At 46.7% G+C, this 19971-nt stretch overlaps 1 protein-coding gene across 1 annotated transcript; it reads left to right on the top strand.

Annotated features, from left to right (window-relative positions):
* Positions 1 to 897: 897 nt before the first annotated feature.
* LOC137309680 (mucolipin-1-like) lies at positions 898 to 19963 on the top strand (the record flags this gene model as incomplete). The annotated part of the gene is made up of 5 exons (XM_067977747.1): positions 898 to 1078; positions 9812 to 9979; positions 12940 to 13096; positions 16355 to 16436; positions 19930 to 19963. Coding segments are annotated over 5 exons (622 nt in total), but the record flags the coding sequence as incomplete, so codon positions are not given.
* Between the last annotated feature and the right edge of the window lie 8 nt (positions 19964 to 19971).

The following is a 19971-nucleotide window of genomic DNA, read 5'->3' as shown; positions in this document are numbered from 1 at the left end:
CCTGTACACCCAAGTCCAAGTCATTAATATATATCAAGAAAAGCAGTGGTCCCAGCACCGACCCCTGGGGATCACCACTGTACACCTCCCTCCAGTCCGAAACAACGATTCATCACTTCTGTCTGTTTCCTGTCCCTTAGCCAATTCTGTATCCATGTTGCTACTGCCCCCTTTATTCCATGGGCCGCAATCTTAATGATAAGCCTACCATGCGTCACTTTATCAAACTCCTTTTGAAAGTCCATATACACCACATCAGCTGCATTGCCCTCATCTACCCTCTCTGTTACCTCATCAAAAAACTCTTATCAGGTTAGTTAAACATGATTAGCCTTTAACAAATCCGTGCTGGCTTTCCCTAATCAATCCACACTCGTCCAAGTGACTCTTAATTCTGTCCCGGATTATCGTTTCTAAAAATTTCCCCACCACTGAGGTTAAACTGACTGGCCTGTAGTTGCTGGGTTTATCCTTGCACTCTTTTTTGAAAAAGGGTGTAACATTTGCAATTCTCCAGTCCTCTGGCACCACCCCTGTATCTACGGATGTTTGGAAGATTGTGGCCGGTACCTCTGCAATTTCCACCCTTACTTCCCTCAGCAACCTAGGATGCATCCCATCCGGACTCATCTACTTTAAGTACAGCTGCTGTCTACTTTCAAGTACCTCTTCTTCATCAATTTTTAGCCCATCCAGCATCTCAACTATATCTTCTTTTACTGAGACTGTGGCAGCATCTTCTTCCTTGGTAAAGACAGATGCAAAGTACTCATTTAGTACCTCGGCCATCCCCTCTGCCTCCATGAGTAGATCTCCTTTATGGTCCCTATAGCGGGTTTACATGAGTGATCTTCACCCGTCAAAACTCTTTTAGTTTCTACTTGTGTTTCCCTCCAGTGTTGTGCAGATGCTGACCCTTGCGGAACAGTTCCACAGGATCCACTACCCATCAGTACTTTGCCCGAGTGACAATTCTTCACGTGTCACCCTTGAAGATAACCAGGGCTTCTTGACCATGGCAGGTCAGGGCAGTGACGCACCCCAAGCTATCCGGACCTTCACGGGCAATTACTTTCTAGTAAGGGTCACAATGTAGGTTAGGCGTAGGATCCTCCGCCCGATCCAGGAGCACCAAGTACAATTATAGCTCCTCTGGAGATCAGTGAACTCTGGGTAGACTGGGGAGTGAAACCACGGACCTTCCTGTATGTCTATATTACAGTGCCATTATTGACTGAGCCATCGGGGAGCAATATTAAGAAAGAACTGTCCTTTGTAAGTCTGCGAGGAGAAAGAGGGAAACTGATTAAAATGTTTGATGTTTTCTCCTGGTGGGGGGGAGCTTCTCCTCTCCCTGTGGGGAAGCAGTACATCTGTTTTACATCTGGCAGTTTTGAGAGGAGACCATGGATGGACACTTGCGGGAGGCTGGACACTTGATCCGAGCACCATCTCTCCAGCAATGGCCAGTGACTCCCCTTGAAAAGAGCCAAGTATTTGTGGAAGGGAATCTTGCAGCGAGTTACCGGTTATTCAGACACGAGATCAGGTGGATCTGGAGGTCAAATTATGATCTCTGGTTTAATCTCACTCCAGTGTTGTCCAATAGAAATTGCTTCCTAGTCAGATGTGGCTGCAGCTCCACCATTTTAGCCACATGCACTAATTTTAGTAGCAAATGCCTTACACACGATACAGGTAAACGTACTTCACGTGTACATTTACTTAACAAACATCTACCACCATTCAGTATACAAATAAAGCACTCAACGATTAAAAGACGCTCACACGCTCTGCTTTTCATCTTACCAACATACACAAAAAAGGATTAAAATTCATATGGCACGTGAATGAGTATTGAAATCACAGGCCCAACGATGGTATCGATTACTCAATTCTAAAAATTTACTGATCAGAAATGCATCTGGATTCCTAATTAGCCACATTTGACTAGGGCTAACGTATTGGACAACTGTGTTGTAGATGAATTGAGGCCACTTTCTAGTCCAGGCCCCAATTACTGAGCGGTGACTCCTTGCTGGGGTTCGGTGATTTACTCCCCAGGATCTTGACCAAGTGACAATTGCTCACGTCTGATTTTTGACGAATGTTAGCAACAATAACACGCCTCTAACGTAGTAAAACATCCCAAGGTGCTTCGCAGGAACATTATCAGACAAAATTTGACACCAAGTTACATAAGGAGGTATTAGGGCAGGTGACCAAAAGCTTGGTAAAAGAGGTAGGTTTAAAGGGAGAGTCTTAAAGGAGGAGAGAGAGGCGGAGAGGATTAGGGAGGGATTTCCAGAGCTAAGGGCCTAGGCAGCTGAAGGCCTAGCCGCCAGTAGTGGAGTGATTAAAATAGGGGATGTGTAGGAGGCCAGAATTGGAGAAATGCAGAGATCTCGGAGGTTATAGAGATAGGGAGGGGCGAGGCCATGGAGGGATTTGAAAACAAGGATGATAATTTTAAAATCGTGGCGTTGCCAGACCAGGAGCCGATGTAGGTCAGCAGACGTGAGGGCACGGGAGGCGTCACAACTAATCCTGATTTACACCCGATGTCTGCACATGGGTGCTTCAAAGGTGTCACCGGATCAGGACCTGGAACTCTGGCTGATTTTTCCCCTAAGACCATAAGAGATAGGAGCAGGAGTAGGCCATTCGGCCCCTCGAGCCTGCTCCATCATTTAATGAGATCATGGCTGATCTGATCTTTACCTCAACTCCACTTTCCCGCCTTTTCCCCATATCCTTTGACTCCCTCGCTGATCAAAAATTTGTCTAACTCAGCCTTGAATGTATTCAATGACTCAGCCTCCACAGCTTTTTGGGGTAAAGAATTCCAAAGATTCACGACCCTCTGGGAGAAGAAATTCCTCCTCATTTCCGTCTTAAACGGGCGACCCCTTATTCTGAGACTATGCCCCCTAGTTTTAGATTCCCACATGAGGGGTAACATCCTCTCAGCATCTACCCTATCGAGTCCCCTCAGAATCTTGTATGTTTCAATAAGATCTCCTCTCATTCTTCTAAACTCCAATGAGTATAGACCCAATCTGTTCAATCTTTCTTCATAAGACAACCCTTCCATACCCGGAATCAATATAGTGAACCTTCTCTGAACTGCCTCCAATGCAAGTATGTCCTTCTTTAAATAAGGGCACCAGAACTGTACGCAGTACTCCAGGTGTGGTCTCATCAGCACCCTGTACAGTTGTAGCATGACTTCCCTGCTTTTATACTCCATCCCCCTAGAAATAAAGGCCAATATTCCATTTGCCTTCTGGATTACCTGCTGCACCTGTATGTTGACTTTGTGTTTCATGTAGGAGGACACCCAGATCCCTCTGTACCGCAACATTTTGTAGTATTTCTCCATTCAAATAATATTTTGCTTTTTTATTTTTCCTCCCAAAGTGGATGACTTCACATTTTCCCACATTATATTCCATCTGCCAGATGTTTGCCCATTCGCTTAACCTGTCAATATCCCTTTGCAGACACTTTGTGTCCTCATCGCAACTTGCTTTTTCACCTATCTTTGTATCATCAGCAAATTTGGCTACAAGACACTCTGTTCCTTCATCCAAGTCATTGATATATATTGTAAATAGTTGAGGCCCCAGCACTGAGCCCTGCTGCACCCCACTAGTTACAGATTGCCATTTTGAAAATGACCCTTTTATCTTTGTTTTCTGTTTGTTAGCCAATCCTCTATCCATGCCAGTGTATTACCCCCAACACCATGAGCTCTTATCTTGTGCAGTAATCTTTTACGTGGCACCTTATCGAATGCCTTTTGGAAATCCAAATATACTGCATCCATTGGTTCCCCTTTATCCACCCTGCCCGTTACTTCCTCAAAGAACTCTAATAAATTTGTCAGACATGATTTCCCCTTCATACAATCAAGGAGAGTCAACATGGTTTTATTATGAGTCTCCAAATGTCCTGCTACTACTTCCTTAATAATGGATTCTAGCATTTTTCCAATGACAGATGTTAGGCTAACTGGTCTATAGTTACCTGCTTTCTGTCTCACTCCCTTCTTGAATAGGGGTGTTACGTTTGCGGTTTTCCAATCCGCTGGGACCTTTCCAGAATCTAGTGAATTCTGGAAGATTACAACCAATGCATCCACTATCTCTGTAGCCACTTCCTTTAAGACCCTCGGATGCAAGCCAACAGGTCCAGGGACTTGTCAGCCTTTAGACCCATTAGTTTACCTAGTACTTTTTCTCTAGTGATTGTTTTTAGTTCCTCCCTCCCCTTTTCCCCTTGATTTTCTACTATTATTGGTATATTATTAGTGTCTTCTACTGTGAAGACAGATACAAAATATATGTTCAATTCCTCTGCCATTTCCTTGTTTTCCATTATTATTTCTCCAGTCTCATCCTCTAAGGGACTAATGTTTACTTAAGCTACCCTCTTCCTTTTTATATACTTGTAGAAGAACATAAGAACATAAGAACATAAGAAATTGGAGCAGGAGTAGGCCAATCGGCCCCTCGAGCCTGCTCCGCCATTCAATAAGATCATGGCTGATCTGATCCCAACCACAAATCTAAAGAACACAAGAAGTCGGAGCAGGACCCGGCCACATAGCCCCTGGGCCCTCTCCGCCACCCACAGGGCATTGACCGATCCGAACTCAGCTTCATGTCCAATTTCCTGCCCGCTCCCCATAACCCCTAATTCCCTTTACTTCTAGGAAACTGTCTATTTCTGTTTTAAATTTATCTAATGATGTAGCTTCCACAGCTTCCTGGGGCAGCAAATTCCACAGACCTACCACCCTCTGAGTGAAGAAGTTTCTCCTCATCTCAGTTTTGAAAGAGCAGCCCCTTATTCTAAGATTATGCCCCCTAGTTCTAGTTTCACCCATCTTTGGGAACATCCTTACTGCATCCACCCGATCAAGACCCTTCACAATCTTATATGTTTCAATAAGATCGCCTCTCATTCTTCTGAACTCCAATGAGTAGAGTCCCAATCTACTCAACCTCTCCTCATATGTCCGCCCCCTCATCCCCGGGATTAACCGAGTGAACCTTCTTTGTACTGCCTCGAGAGCAAGTATGTCTTTTCTTAAGTATGGAGACCAAAACTGTATGCAGTATTCCAGGTGCGGTCTCACCAATACCTTATATAACTGCAGCAATACCTCCTTGTTTTTATATTCTATCCCCCTAGCAATAAAAGCCAACATTCCGTTGGCTTTCTTGATCACCTGCTGCACCTGCATACCAACTTTTTGATTTTCTTGCACTAGGACCCCCAGATCCCTTTGTACTGCAGTACTTTCCAGTCTCTCGCCATTAAGAAAATAACTTGCTCTCTGATTTTTCCTGCCAAAGTGCATAACCTCACATTTTCCAATATTATATTGCATCTGCCAAATCTCCGCCCACTCACCCAGCCTGTCTATATCCCCTTGCAGGTTTTTTATGTCCTCCTCACTCTCTACTTTCCCTCCCATCTTTGTATCATCTGCAAATTTTGATATGTTGCACTCGGTCCCCTCCTCCAAATCGTTAATATAGATTGTAAAGAGTTGGGGACCCAGCACCGACCCCTGTGGAACACCACTGGTTACTGGTTGCCAGTCCGAAAATGAACCATTTATCCCAACTCTCTGCTTCCTGTTCGATAACCAATCCTCCACCCATGCCAGAATATTACCCCCAATCCCGTGATTTTTTATCTTAAGTAATAATCTTTTATGTGGCACCTTGTCGAATGCCTTCTGGAAGTCTAAATACACTACGTCCACTGGTTCCCCTTTATCCACCCTATACGTTATATCCTCGAAGAACTCAAGCAAATTTGTCAGACATGACTTCCCCTTCATAAAGCCATGCTGACTTTGTCCTATTAAATTATGCTTATCTAAATGTTCCGTTACTGTCTCCTTAATAATAGACTCCAAAATTTTACCCACCACAGATGTTAAGCTAACTGGCCTATAATTTCCAGCCTTCTGCCTACTACCCTTTTTAAATAACGGTGTTACATTAGCAGTTTTCCAATCTGCCGGGACCTCTCCTGAGTCCAGGGAATTTTGGAAAACTATCACCAAAGCATCCACAATCCCCACTGTCAGTTTTTATATTTCTGCTAGTTTACTCTCATAATTTATTTTCTCCCTCTTTATTATTCTTTTAGTCGTCCTTTGGTTTTTAAAGTTTTCCCAATCTTCGGGCTCACCAGTAATCTTTGCCATGTTGTATGCTTTTTCTTTTAACCTGATTCCATCCTTTACCTAAAGATGTTGAGGCAAATTGTAGCACCCCAATCGACCCTCCTCCCCTAGTTCATCTGACTGGGAATTCGGCCTGGTCTGTGTGCCTCAGTTACTCAATAAACTCTGGACCAGCATGGAAACCAGTGATTTACAGCTGGATGGTGACCCCAGTAAGTCTACACCTTCTGTCAGATTACAGTTCTTGCCTCCGTGTCCTCACCCACTCAACTCCTCAACCCTTCCGGTTCAGGGAAAAACATCTGCTTCACGTTAAGGTTTGTCCCTGTTACTAAACTACTCTGAGAGGGCAAGATTTCCCATAGACCACCCCTTCCAGACCTGCGTACAGAGTGGAGACTAATGTACTGGAGCAAAATGTCGATCTTTTCACCCAAATTCTCCCAATGAGGATGCTCTTGTTTCACCAGCATTCCATTCATGTTGGGGCCGGGATTTTAACCTGTAGCCCTGTAAGAATGTGAGGTGGGAGGGGTTAATATTTGAAACTTCTCTCTCCCGGCTCCAACCCATCGCGTTCCCGAACTCTAAGATATTAACAGTGGCGATCCAGGCCTTCGAAGAGTCTCCCGCTAAAGGCAGGCGGGGCCTACTTAACATGCGAAAGTTGCGGCTCGATGACGTCACCAGCGCAGTGACGTACCGTTAACGTCAAGCCAGGGGGAGTTCCGCTCTGTCTGCTACCCGGCAACAGCTACGGCGGGAGGGGCTGACTGGCAGGAGTGCTGTCTCCTCCCCAGGTCCCGCAAGGAGTCCATGGGCCTCCCAGTGCCCCCTCCTTCCACTGACTGCCGGTGACCATTCCCACGAATCCCTGGCTGCGGCCTCCTGTTGCCAAATTCCCACTCCCGCCAGCTGGTCAGGTAGTGGGTTTGGCTGGGTGTCAACAACAACTTGCATTTATACATCTTTAACGTAGTAAAAAATCCCAAGGCGCTTCACAGGAACGATTATCAAACAAAATTTCACACCGTGCCACGTAAGGAGGTATTTGGACAGGTGACCAAAAGCTCGGTCAAAGCGGTCGGTTTTAAGGAGTGTCTTAAAGGAGGAGGTAGAGAGGTGGAGAGGTTTAGGGAGGGAATTCCAGAGCTTAGGGCCTAGGCAGCTGAAGGCACGGCCACCAATGGTGGAGCGATGAAAATCAGGGATGGGCAAGAGGCAAGAATTGGAGGAACGCAGAGATCTCGGAGGGTTGTAGGGCTGGAGGAGGCTACAGGGATAAGGAGGGGGCGAGGCTATGGAAGGATTTGAAAACAAGGATGAGAATTTTAAAATCGAGACGTTTCCGGATCGGGAGCCAATGTAGGTCAGGTGATGGGAGAACGGGACTTGGTGTGAGTTAGGATACGGGCAACAGAGTTTTGGATGAGCTCAAGTTTATGGAGGTTGGAAGATGGGAGGCTGGTTAGGAGACCATTGGAATAATTTCAGTCTGGAGGTAACAAAGGCATGTCGGGAACTTTTATTTAAATGAGGCCCAGCCGAAAAGATTGGCTGGGCCTCTGCGTCCCCGAACTCTCTGGGTGTGCCATCTGTTACCGGTTCTCATCGTACCCATCCACCACCCCGTAAAAATCAAGGCCTCAGGGTCGGTGACCAAACTGTCATTTACTGACATAGCAGTCCCTGCACTACAGAAGTAATTCATTGCCTGCAGCCCTTTGAGGTGGTTTGGCAACGTGTTAAAGTGAGTTATGACAATGGTTTGTGGAAACACAAATCACTCCCAGTTCTGGCGATGTCTGAAAATGTTTCTGACATAAATAGAGAATCGATCGCTCACAGCCAATTTGTGCTGGATGACTGAAGTTATCAGATGAGACATTAAACCGAGGCCCCATCCGCCCTCTCAGGTGGACACAATATCATTTTGAAGGAGATCAGGGGAGTTCTTCCCTATGTCCTGGCCAATATTTATCCCTCAACCAATGTCACTAAAACAGATTGTCTGGTCGTTATCACAGTGCTGTTAGTGGGATCTTGCTGTGCACAAAATGGCTGCTGTGTTTCCTACATTACAACAGTGACTGCACCTCAAAAGTACTTGATTAGCTGTAAAGCACTTTGGATCGTCCTGAGGTCGTGAAAGACGCTATATAAATGCAAGTTCTTCCTTTTACATTGCTGGAGTAAAACGAGGCTACAGATTCCAACTAGTAAAAGGCCAATTTAGTACAGACATCGGGATATTCTTTACACAGAAAATGACCAGCGGGTGGAATGGACTCTGCGTTAAGAGTAATGGAGGCAAAACCTCTGGAATCATTTTGGAACAATTGGAGGTTTATTTGCCCCCATTGCAGTGTGCTTTCCTCCTCTGTAATTATCTTGTGAAGAGTTTCTTTGGAGCAGTGAAGGGTTTGGTGTGTGCTTTTGTGAAGTGGCCTTTAGGATGTTGTACATGGAGCCCAGACCCTGTTGAACTTTCTCCTGCAAATCATTCCACGAGCGCTGTAGGCCTTTGAAAATCCATGTGAAAATAGAGGCTGCAGTGGTGCGGAGAAAAGTGTTGGAACATTAAAAGCCCCCAAGATGGGGGCGGGGGGAGTTGGGGGGAAAGTTAAATTGTTTACACCATTAGATAATCGAGGGAAATCCTCGAATACAGGTTTTGGACAACCTTCCCCTGGATGTTCATTTAAGTAGTAAAAAAAACACCTCCCACTGTCCAAGCACGTTGTCAATCCTCACTCTCACTACATTTTTCTCAGCCATCTGCTTTTGTAGCTGTTCTCGAGTAGAATAATTCTGGGCATGGTTTACATGACAACTCGCTACCACAAGGAATAGGTGAGGCAAATAGCATAGATGCATTTAAGGGAAAGCTACATAAGCACACAAAGGAGAAAGGAATAGAAGAGTATCCTGATGGAGAGAGATGAAGTAGGGAGGGAGGAGGCTTGTGTGGAGCATAAATGCTGGCATAGACCAGTTGGGCCGAATGGCCTGTTTCTGTACTGTAGAATGAATGTGACTAATATATAGCACCTTTCACGACCTCGGGATGTCCCAAAGCGCATTACAGCCTATGAAGTATCTTTGAAGTGTAGTCACTGTTGTAATGTAGGAAACGTGGCAGCCAATTTGTGCACAGCAAGATCCCACCAACAGCAATGTGGTAAATGACCAAATAACCTGTTTCTTTTTTTTGGTGATGTTGAATATTGGCCCAGGATGAAGCAGGCTGTCTGCCCCCTTTAGCCAGTGCGCTCAGCATGATGCAACAAGTCGTGTCCAATATTTATTTCACGCCCCATTCTGTTTGTTCAGACCTTGGCATTTAGGGACCTTCCCCAGCAAAACTATCCTGGGACCTTGCTGCTCTACAAGGCTCCATACCACAGCGGACCCAACAGCCAAACCACCACGAGAACCTGTAGAAAGTGACTGAGTAGCATCCCAAATTTATGCCAGCTCGCTTGCTGCAGGGGCGATCCAGGGACATCCAGAGGCTAGGATACCCAAATGGCAGAGAGCGCCCCGTTATCAGGGCAGTAAATTCATGTTTAGAAACTGATACCTCTTGCCATTTTTCCACAGTTGATCCTGTTTGGGTTGAGTAATCAGATGATGGTGGATTTTACAGAAGAAAACACAATGACCTTTAAGCATCTCTTCCTGAAGGATTACACTGATGTGTCTGATGATTCCTACGCTGTGTATACACAGAAAGATGTCTATGATTCTATTTTCTACGCAGTTGAACAGGTTTGTGGCTGAAATTAGAACATGCTTTCTTCCTCTTGTTACGATTTGGACTCTTTCCCAGTTTTCTCTCTTTGTTATCGCTCCAAATTGCAATTTCTGCAGGCAACCCATGCTCTTTGAGTCAACTTGCTATTTTAGAATGTAGGCTGAACTGGAAAAATGTACCTCAGTGCACCCTCTTAGATACTACCACGGTGTTGAAAGAGTGAAAGAAACACTTGCATTTATATAGCGCCTTTCACAACCTCAATGTCCCAAAGCGCTTTACAGCCAATTAAGTACTTTTGAAGTGTGGTCACTGTTATAATGTAGGAAACATGGCAGCCAATTTGCGCACAGCAAGATCCCACAAACATAAATGTGATAATGACCAGATAATCTGTTTTAGTGATGTCGATTGAGGGATAAATATTGGCCAGGACACTGGGGAGAACTCCTTCGAAATAGGACCATGGGATCTTTTACATCCACCTGAGAGGGCAGACGGGGCCTCGGTTTAAAGTCTCGTCTGAAAGAGGGCCCCTCTGACAGTGAAGCACTCCCTCAGTACTGCACTGGCGTGTCAGCCTAAGTAATGTGCTCAAGTCTCTGGAGTGGGGCTTGAACCCACGACATTCTGACTCCGAGGCAAGAGTGCTGCCCACTGAGCCACGGCTGACACTGTAGAACACAACACTTTGGAAGATGGGTACCATCAGCAAGACACTTCTTTTTATAACAGGCTAATCTCCTAATCAGATTTATTTACAAATATAACTTGTACAAGCAAGGTATAAACATCACAATGCAGCCTGGAAAGAGTTAACGAAATAAATCACTCCAAGTCGATTGTTACAATTCTTCTTTCAAACTTTGAACTGAAATGCTCCTTACAAAGTAGTGTGCAGGCTTGTTCCTCCACGCCCTTTGGAAGAATTGGCTTACGGTGTTTAGTTTATCTTTATGCATCACAGAATTGCCCAATGTGTGAAGTGCCCTGTTTTATACTAAGAGTTCTTTTGACGAAAAGGCATTTTCTTCAAAATTATAAAGGGTTTTGATCAGAGTAAATAAGGAGAAACGGTTTCCGCTGGCAGGAGGGCCGGTAACCAGAGGATATAATTGGCGAAAAAGCCAGAGGGGAGATGAGGAGACATTTTTTTACTCAACGAGTTGTTATGGTCTGGAATGCACTGCTTGAAATGGTGGTGGAAGCAGATTCAATAGTAATTTTCAAAAGGGAATTGGGTTTATACTTAAAGGGAAAGTTTCGAAGGGCTATGGGGAAAGAGCAGGGGAGTGGGACTAATTGAATAGCTCTTTCAAAGAGCCGGCACAGGCACGATGGGCCGAATGTTTGACATCTAACTTGAGTGTAGTATGGAAGGAGTCTGCATTGTTGGAGATGCCATCAATCTGTGGATATAAAAAAAAATCCCATGGCACGATTCAGAGGAGAATGGCAGGTCTCGAGTGTCCAGGCCAACATTCCCCCTCAACCAGTACTACTGAAACAGGTTAACTAGTCAGTTATCTCATTTACTGTTCCTGGGACCTAGCTGTGCACAAGCCAACTGTAAAGTTTGCCCACATAAAAGTGACTACACTTCAAAAGTAACTCACTGGTTCGGGGGGTTACCTCCCAGTGATGTCGTAATGTCGCTCTTGAATTTCCATCTTGTGTCTTCTGAAGGTTCTGATTCATAAAGAGCCAGCTTTGATCCCAAAGGATTATTCTTCAGTGTGTCAGCAGCACCTTGTGTTTAACATGGAAAAGAAAATCCAAAGGTTTCAGACGTGTAAGGATAAAAATGGACAATGAGACAAAGAATGATATTGGGAGGAGTTGGCCAAATGCATGGTCCAAGAAGAGGATCTTGAAGAACGACAGGGAGGTGGAGAGTTGGACGGCTGGGGAGAGAATTCTAGAGCTTAGGGCCTCAGCAGATGAAAGAGCGGTCGTCATTGATGGGCAAAGGGGTTGGGGGCTGCACAGGAGGCTGGACTCAGGTTATTTAGCCTTGGGTTCTGGAGGGGAATGGGGAAGAGGGGGCAACAATGCTGAGCCCGACCCTGATCCTGGGAGTAACTGGGCTGTGTTCCCATTCCTGATCATTGTCCAGTGGCTCCCACTGGACAGTGTGATGTGTAGCCAGAGGGTGCAGAGTGGTGCTGGTCAATCTGTCTCCCCAGCGAGGGGAGAGCCAGCACCATCAGGAGAGCATGGGAGAAAGGGGCAAAACCTAAACACGCAGATATTGTTGGTTTTAGACAAATAAATTGAAGCGGTGCGTGCCCTCCCCCGTCCCGGGTCTCTCAGGGTCCTTATCTCCTGTACTTTCCGCTCCCAAACACGCTCTGAGCATCACAGTGACACCTCCAGTGCAGTACTGAGGGAGTGCTGCACTGTTGGAGGTGTCGTCTTTTGGATGAGACACTAAACCGAGGCCTTGTCTGCTCTCTCAGGTGGATGTAAAAGATCCCACGGTACTATTTGAAGAAAAGGGGAGTTCTCCCTGGTGTCCTGGCCGATATTTATCCCTCAATCAACATCACCAAAATTGATTATCTGGTCATTATCACGTTGCTGTTTGTGGGATCTGGCTGTGTGAAAATTAGCTGCTGCGTTTTCCACATTACAACAGTGACTACACTTCAAAAGTATTTCTTCGGCTGTAAATTGCTTTGGGACCTCCTGAGGTGGTGAAAGACGCTGTATAAATACAAGTCTTTTATTTATAGTGCTGCTTCTAGTGCCCTTCCCTGGTAACATTCTGCACCTCTCTTATCCCTCGAGTGTTTCCGTCCTTGCTGCTAACATAATTTTATTTTTAACTTGTGAGCCACCATTATTTGACCCCGTTTGTCAAATCCCTTGGTTGTCCTGAAAGTGCCGGGATTGATCCTGCATAATATAACGGGATGGATCTAAAGTAACTGCAGTGCAGCCCGAGTGAGATGATTTATTTTCCTTTTTTTAGTACCTGGCTCTGCAAAATATGTCTCTGGGACGGTACGCCTACGGGTTTGAAGGTGACAATAATGGGACCGCTCTGCAGCTCTGCCAGCGCTTTTATAAGAAGGGCAGCATCAATCCTGCGAATGACACCTTCAACATCAACCCACAGGTGGTGACAGGTGAGAGATTCACGGACTGTGGCTCAGGAAACCCAGCTCATCACTTTTCCTCACCACAAGCCCATTGTTGTTCAGAGCATTTACGCATTAGCTGAGTGCCTCTCCCCACTCTCTCCACCCTCCTACCTTCCACATTTAAAAATTTTTTTTTCTTAGGATGTGGATGACGCTGGCAAGGCCAGCATTTATTGCCCATCTCCCCCTGCCCACGTGGCCATGAGAAGGTGGGCCTTCTCCTTCTGGTAAAAGTGCTCCCACAGTGTTGGGAGTTTCAGGATTTTGACCCAGCGACGATGAAGGAACGGCCAATATATGTCCAAGTCGGGGATGGTGTGTGTGTGACTAAAGGGAACTTGGAGGCAATGGCGCTCCCACGACATTGCTGCTCTTGTCCTTCTGGGTGGTAGAGGTCCCAGGAGAAGGAGGTGCTGTTGAAGTAACCTTGGCGAGTTGCTGCAGTGCGTCCTGTAAATTGTACACACTGCAGCCACAGTGCGCTGTTGGGGGAAGGGTTGAATACTGAGGCCAGGGGCACAGATCAAGCAAACTGTTCTGAGCTGGATGGTGTCGAGCTTCGAGTGTTGCTACGGCTGCACCTTCTAGGTGAGTGGTGAATATTCCATCACACTCCTGACTTGAGCCTTGTAGATGGTGGAGAGCCTTTGAGGGGTCAGGAGTAACTCGTCACACAGTAACCGGCCTCTGCCTTGCTCTTGTAGTCACGGGGTTGAAATGGCTGGTCCGGTTCAGCTTCCGGTTTTGTTTCCCCTCAAGATGCTGACTTTGTGCTCCATGGGCTTGGTGTCCCCCTGTACCTTTCTCAAGTAACCCTCCCTTCACGTGTGGAACTGGACTGTGAGCACCGACAGGTTTCACCGTTGGAATTTGAGTCCACGTGCACCGTGTTGTCATAGGAACAGTGCCGAGCCACAGCAAGCGACACACCTGGGCTCCCACTGGAGGTACCAGAGGGTGACCCAGACCTGCGGAACCCAGCGAGAATCGGCACCTTCAGGAGAGGAGAGGCCTGGAGGGCACTGGGGAAAGAGGCTCTCGTTCTCCCTCCTTGACAGTCTCACTTTTTTTAATGCTGTAATTTCTATTAAATGGTCTCCAACTACAGGAGTTTAATTTTCCCTGTCACTGGGACTACAAAGGCAGATGATGCACAGAGCAGCAAACTATCTCAGCAGTGTAGCACAATATCTCAGCGGTAGAATTGCTAACCACGTTAAACTCGCCTTTGCTTTAAGAAAATCTGCAAAAATCCATTTTATGTATTTACAAATAAACAACAACAACTTGCATTATCTCACGCCCTTAACGTCCCAAGGTGCTTCACAGGAGTGTTATCAGACAAAAATTTGACACCAAGCCACATTGAGGTATTAGGACAGGTGGGTTGGTTTTAAGGGGCTCCTTAAAGGAGGAGAGAGAGGTAGACAGACGGAGAGGTTTAGGGAGGGAATTCCAGAGCTTAGGACCGAGGCAGCTGAAGGGACGGCCACCAATGCTGGAGCGATTAAAACTGGGGCTGAGCAAGAGGCTAGAATTGGAGGAGCGCAGAGATCTCGGAGGGTTGTAGGGCTGGAGGAGGTTACAGAGGTAGGGAGGGACGAGGCCATGGAGGGATTTGAAAACAAGGATGAGAATTTTTAAATCGAGGCGTTTCCGGATCTGGAGCCAATGTCGGTCGGCGAGCACAGGGGTGATGGGTGAACGGGACTTGGTGCGAGTTAGGAGACGGGCAGCAGAGTTTTGGATGAGCCTCTAAATCAAGTGAAGCTCCACCCTTCACAGGCTTGCTATCTGTGATGTCACTTGCTGTACCGCAACACTGTTCCACGGCAGCAAGAATCCGATAGCGACTGCTGCTGTATAAGAACATAAGAAATAGGAGCAGGATAAGGCTGTACAGCCCCTCGAGCCTGCTCAATCAGATCATGGTTGATTGTCTACCTCAACTCCACTTTCCTTCCCGATCCCCAAAAGAGTCCAAAAATCTATCTATCTCGACCTTGAATATACTCAACGACTGAGCATCCACAGCTCTCTGGGGCAGAGAATTCCAAAGATTCACAACCCTCTGAGTGAAGAAATTTCTCCTCATCTCAGTCTTAAATGGCCGATCCCTTAGGCTGCGACTATGCCCCCTAGTTCTTCCTCCTCCGAAATACACGTGAGACAAAAACCCACCCAACCCACATCGTGGTAGCTATTGAGGGGGTGGTGGGGAGACACGTGATGGGGGGGTTAAGTGGATTGGGGTGTCTGTTTTAATGTTGAGGCCAGGTTGCATAAACTAGACTTGAATAGAAGATTAAGGGGTGACCTAATTGAGGTGTTTAAGATGATTAAAGGATTTGATAGGGTAGATAGAGAGAAACTATTTCCTCTGGTGGGAGAGTCCAGAACAAGGGGGCCTAACCTTAAAATTAGAGCCAGGCCGTTCAGGGGTGATGTCAGGAAGCACTTCTTCACACAAAGGGGAGTGGAAATCTGGAACTCTCTTTATTCCCCACCCCCCATCCTAAAAAAGCTGTTGAGGCTGGGGGTCAATTGAAAATTTAAAAACTGAGATCGATAGATTTTTGTTAGGCAAGGGTATTAAGGGTTACAGAACCAAGGCAGGTAGATGGAGTTGAGATACAGATCAGCCATGATCTAATTGAATGGTGGGACAGGCTCGGAGGGCTGAATGGCCTCCTCCTGTTCCTATATTCCTATGAGTGGAAGAGAAGAGTTGGAATTGGATTGGGGGCAAAATTCCACTGTCACATGCTGATTCTCAGCACTGAGATTCGAGAAAGCACAGACTGGAGATCTGAAATCGTACTGGAAACGCACTGTGGGTCCACTGGCATCTGAAGGAGGAAGGTAAATTCATGTTGTGGATGGGCCCTTCATCAGAATCTGAAGGGTCCAACCATACTGTCCCGCTCAACATACTGGAGTGAGGGGTTCACCTTTTGGGTGGGACCCTTCAAATTTAGATTCACCTGCGACACTACCCACTCCTTCCAGCTGCTGACTGGCCTGTTGAGCACATCCAGCGTTTTCTGTTCTGATTTTGTGGCTTAAAACATCGAGTGAGGGGCAGTATTGTGCGATGGGAGTAATGACTCTCCCCTCAGCCCCTTCACACTGTTGCTGCTAACCCTCGGGCCACTGTTGAATGACTGACGATGCAAGGGGCAGATAAGTTGCTGCGATGGGTTTGTTACATTCTTGTATGTAATTATCCTCCTTTTCTTCCAGAGTGTGTGAGTGTGAGTCCCAGCACGCACGTCTACCCCAGAGAGATACAGATCCTCAGGAACTTCACACTGAAATTCTACAAGTAAAGTCATCTTCATTTTAAAATAAGATTTGTGATTAATTTGTTGAGCCCAGTGTAATTGTCTGCATGCGGCCTTTAGTCTGAATACGTAATGCCATTGATCAGACCAAAGAGCTAATGATAAGCCTGTATAAAACATAGAGTACTGTGTGCAGTATTGGGCTCTGCACTATAGGAGGCTTTAGGGAGGGTACAGTGTAGATTCACTGGGATGCTGCTTGGTATGAGGAAATACAAATAGGAAGAGAGACTTGTAAAAACTGCCGCTTTTTCCGTTCGAACAACTCAGAAAACTGGGAGATACACTACTGTTTAAAATCATGGAAGGATGGGACAGGTTGGTAGAAGCAGACTGCCTAGGACTAGGAGCCATGCCTGCCAGACTCTATATAAGAGAGATAGAACAGTGCAGGAGAATCTCCTTCACACAGAGAGCGCTGAGAGGCTGTGGAATTAATTTCCAGGGTTAGTGGTCAAGGCAGAAATTGTGAAGATTCAAGATTAGATTGGATAGGTGGATGAAGGGGAATGGGAATGGGGTGGGTAAATGCGATTAGAACTATTTTCTCGGGTGGAGGTTAAACTCCGACACGGACTGGTTGGGCCGAATGGCCTGTATTCGTGTTGTCACTTCTATGTATTTCAGTGTGCAGTAGGTATTAAAGTGGTTACTCCCCCGCGCCCCCCCCCCGCCCCTTTAAATATATGTAGTACATGAAAGTCGTTGTTGCCATGATGTAGGGATGCATGTCACCAGACACTGTGACACTGATCATCTCCAAGGCCCTACCACAGTCAACGTCCCAATGTGCTCCGGAGGCCAATTGTAATCTGCTTCCCTTTCGCCCGTTGGCCTTTCTCAGTCACCCAGTGTCCATTCTCAGTCCTCCCAGCTGGGAGCTGATGCAAAAGCTGTCCCTCCCTGCAGATTTCATGGCTCTGTCACTTTTTCTCTGCCTCTTCTGCAGCCTTTACTTAGCCAATGCTTGAGGGTTGGCATGTTTCTAACTCTGGTGCCCATTGTGTGGGTGACCAGTGTGTCGGAGCCTTCCTGACGGCGGCTGTAGAGGAAGTGCCACTCGGGACTGCAGCCCTCGATAAAGTTCACGTTACCCTGGTCTACCCTGTCTCCCCTTCGCGCACTGGGGTTCAGAAGCCTGGTGGGGTGTGAATGGAGTCTCACTCCTGGTTTAACCTGTACTGTGTTCTGTACCTGCGGTGAGGTTTCACTGACAATGCTGCTGAGGCAGTTGGTAGTTCCCTCAGTGACTCGGTTGGTAAGTACAGCCCTGTGTGGAACAGACTAGGAAGATACTTGGTTCAACCCCTGGTGTGTGCTAAGTTAGCTGGGATGATAGTTCCCACTTTTAATCATCTCGTGACCCTTGCTGCAATGTAGGTGTCAAATGAAGACAGGATGTGGTACATCAACAGTTGAATAGCCTGCCAACACGTTCTGTCTTGGTCTCGAAGAATAGCACTAGTGCGAGGTACAGATTTGTGGCCATACTCCAGGGAGAGTCAGCACCTTCAGGAGAGGAGGGGACCTGTACCCCAGGGAGAGTCAGCACCTTCAGGAGAGGAGGGGACCTGTACCCCAGGGAGAGTCAGCACCTTCAGGAGAGGAGGGGACCTGTACCCCAGGGAGAGTCAGCACCTTCAGGAGAGGAGGGGACCTGTACCCCAGGGAGAGTCAGCACCTTCAGGAGAGGAGGGGACCTGTACCCCAGGGAGAGTCAGGAGGAAAGGGAGAAGTGACTGTTTAAAAAAAGGTATTGAGTTGGACAGCGACACTTGATACTGTTTTAGTGGTGCTTAGAATCTTGGCAGGTTAAGGTCCCGTCCTGATCGAACCAGTTGTAGATGTCATGATTCAGGCCTGATGAAAAGTTTAGATCACTCTTTTAAGATTGGGCTGACCTGATGTTGCACACAGCAACGTAATGGGTTTGGCGACACAATCTAGGGAGTGTGAACCAGACCTCGAGCTTAAAGCTGGGCTGCAACTAGACGCCTGTGGAACCTGGAAACCAGCCACGTGCACATTGTATGGCAAATGTGAAACTGCTCTGAGGTGACAGTCCAGATATCCAGACCCTCCTGGTCACCGGACTACAACCCCCCCCCCCACCCCCCTTCAATTACTCCCATACTTGAGTCCTGAGTTCCATTTTTCAACAAAGGGAGAACAGCACCTGTCGATTTTAGTGAAAGATTCAAAAGAATTAAATAGCAAATGCCTTTTGTTCTTTTCCCAGTGCCTCAGTAAGGTTAACATGAGGGATTTCCATGGGTGTATTAATGTGATGTGTCGAAACAATCTGAGGGAGCTGATAATTATAGTTTTCTGATGAACCTAAGGTTTGTACATCATGCTGAATAACTGCAGGGAGTGTTTGGTGAGGTGATGTGACGAGTATCTCTCCTGCCTGAGGTCGTGGTGTACCCTAGTTTGGGCGCCATGTCAATCTGGTTTAAACGGCACAATAAAATGTGGTGAGACGTTAGCGAGCTCGCTGATGTCTCATTGAGTAAATAACACCACCAATTGTAGCTCCGCTACTACAGAGCACAAGTCTCCGATACAACCCCTGGTCTGCGCTGAGTTAGCTGATCTGAGTCCGCGCGCACACTGGTGCTAAAAAAAAATAGCTTTGGGCTCCTGGGAGGGGAAGGGGTAAATCGGCCATGACTTCTGCTTCTTGCATCCTGTGCTCACTGGAATCATGTGATATGATGCTCCTTACTGTCGAATGACCTGTCTTAGCTCACTCGTGAAGAATATGGCCACCAGGGTGAGTGTGACCAACACACACAAAACCGTAACCCAATGCGAGTCAGTGCCTTCGAGAGAGGAGGGAGAAAATTAGTGATATGGGGGAGTTATTGGTTATATCTTGTTTTGTTGCAAGTTGTCTATACTAGCCCTTCTCTTGCTGTTCCCTAGGTGCCAGTTAGAATCATACAGCACAAAAGGAGGCCATGCAGCCCATTGTGCCAGTTCTGTCTCTTTGAAAGAGCTATCCAATTAGTCCCAGTGTCCCAGTCCCGGGCTCTTTCCCCAGAGCCCTGCAATTTTCTCCCTTTCAAATATTCAATTCCCTTTTTGAAAGTTACTATTGAATCTGTTTCCACCACCCTTTCAGGCAGGTCACTGTTCATGTGTGAGCCCTTGAGCATGTGTTGGCAGACTATTCCACCGTGTGGGGCATCATCGCCGAGCCCAATCCTATCCTTCCTCGACACCTATGCACTTGGAGGAGGAGGAGGAGATGGGGAAGAGGGCACTGGATAGTGATCAGGAGTGGGAGCACGGCCCATTCTGCACTCCCTAACCCACCAGCACCAAGGCCAGTTTGAGTCTCTAACTCCCTGACTGAGATCAGCTAACACTCAGTTGGTCACTGGAAAAACTCACTGACTAGGCAGGGTAAGGGAAGGGGAGGTACACACAGCCAGCTTGTTAAAACCTATTCTCATTTTCTGTTCTCAGGCTTATAAACGTCTCCATTAGGTTTAAACTGAAGGCCATCAA

Source organism: Heptranchias perlo, unplaced genomic scaffold (assembly GCF_035084215.1).
Source record: "Heptranchias perlo isolate sHepPer1 unplaced genomic scaffold, sHepPer1.hap1 HAP1_SCAFFOLD_1757, whole genome shotgun sequence".
Classification (NCBI taxonomy): Eukaryota; Metazoa; Chordata; class Chondrichthyes; order Hexanchiformes; family Hexanchidae; genus Heptranchias; species Heptranchias perlo.
The sequence above is the reverse complement of the archived record's forward strand: the minus strand, read 5'-3'. Positions and strand labels throughout refer to the sequence as shown.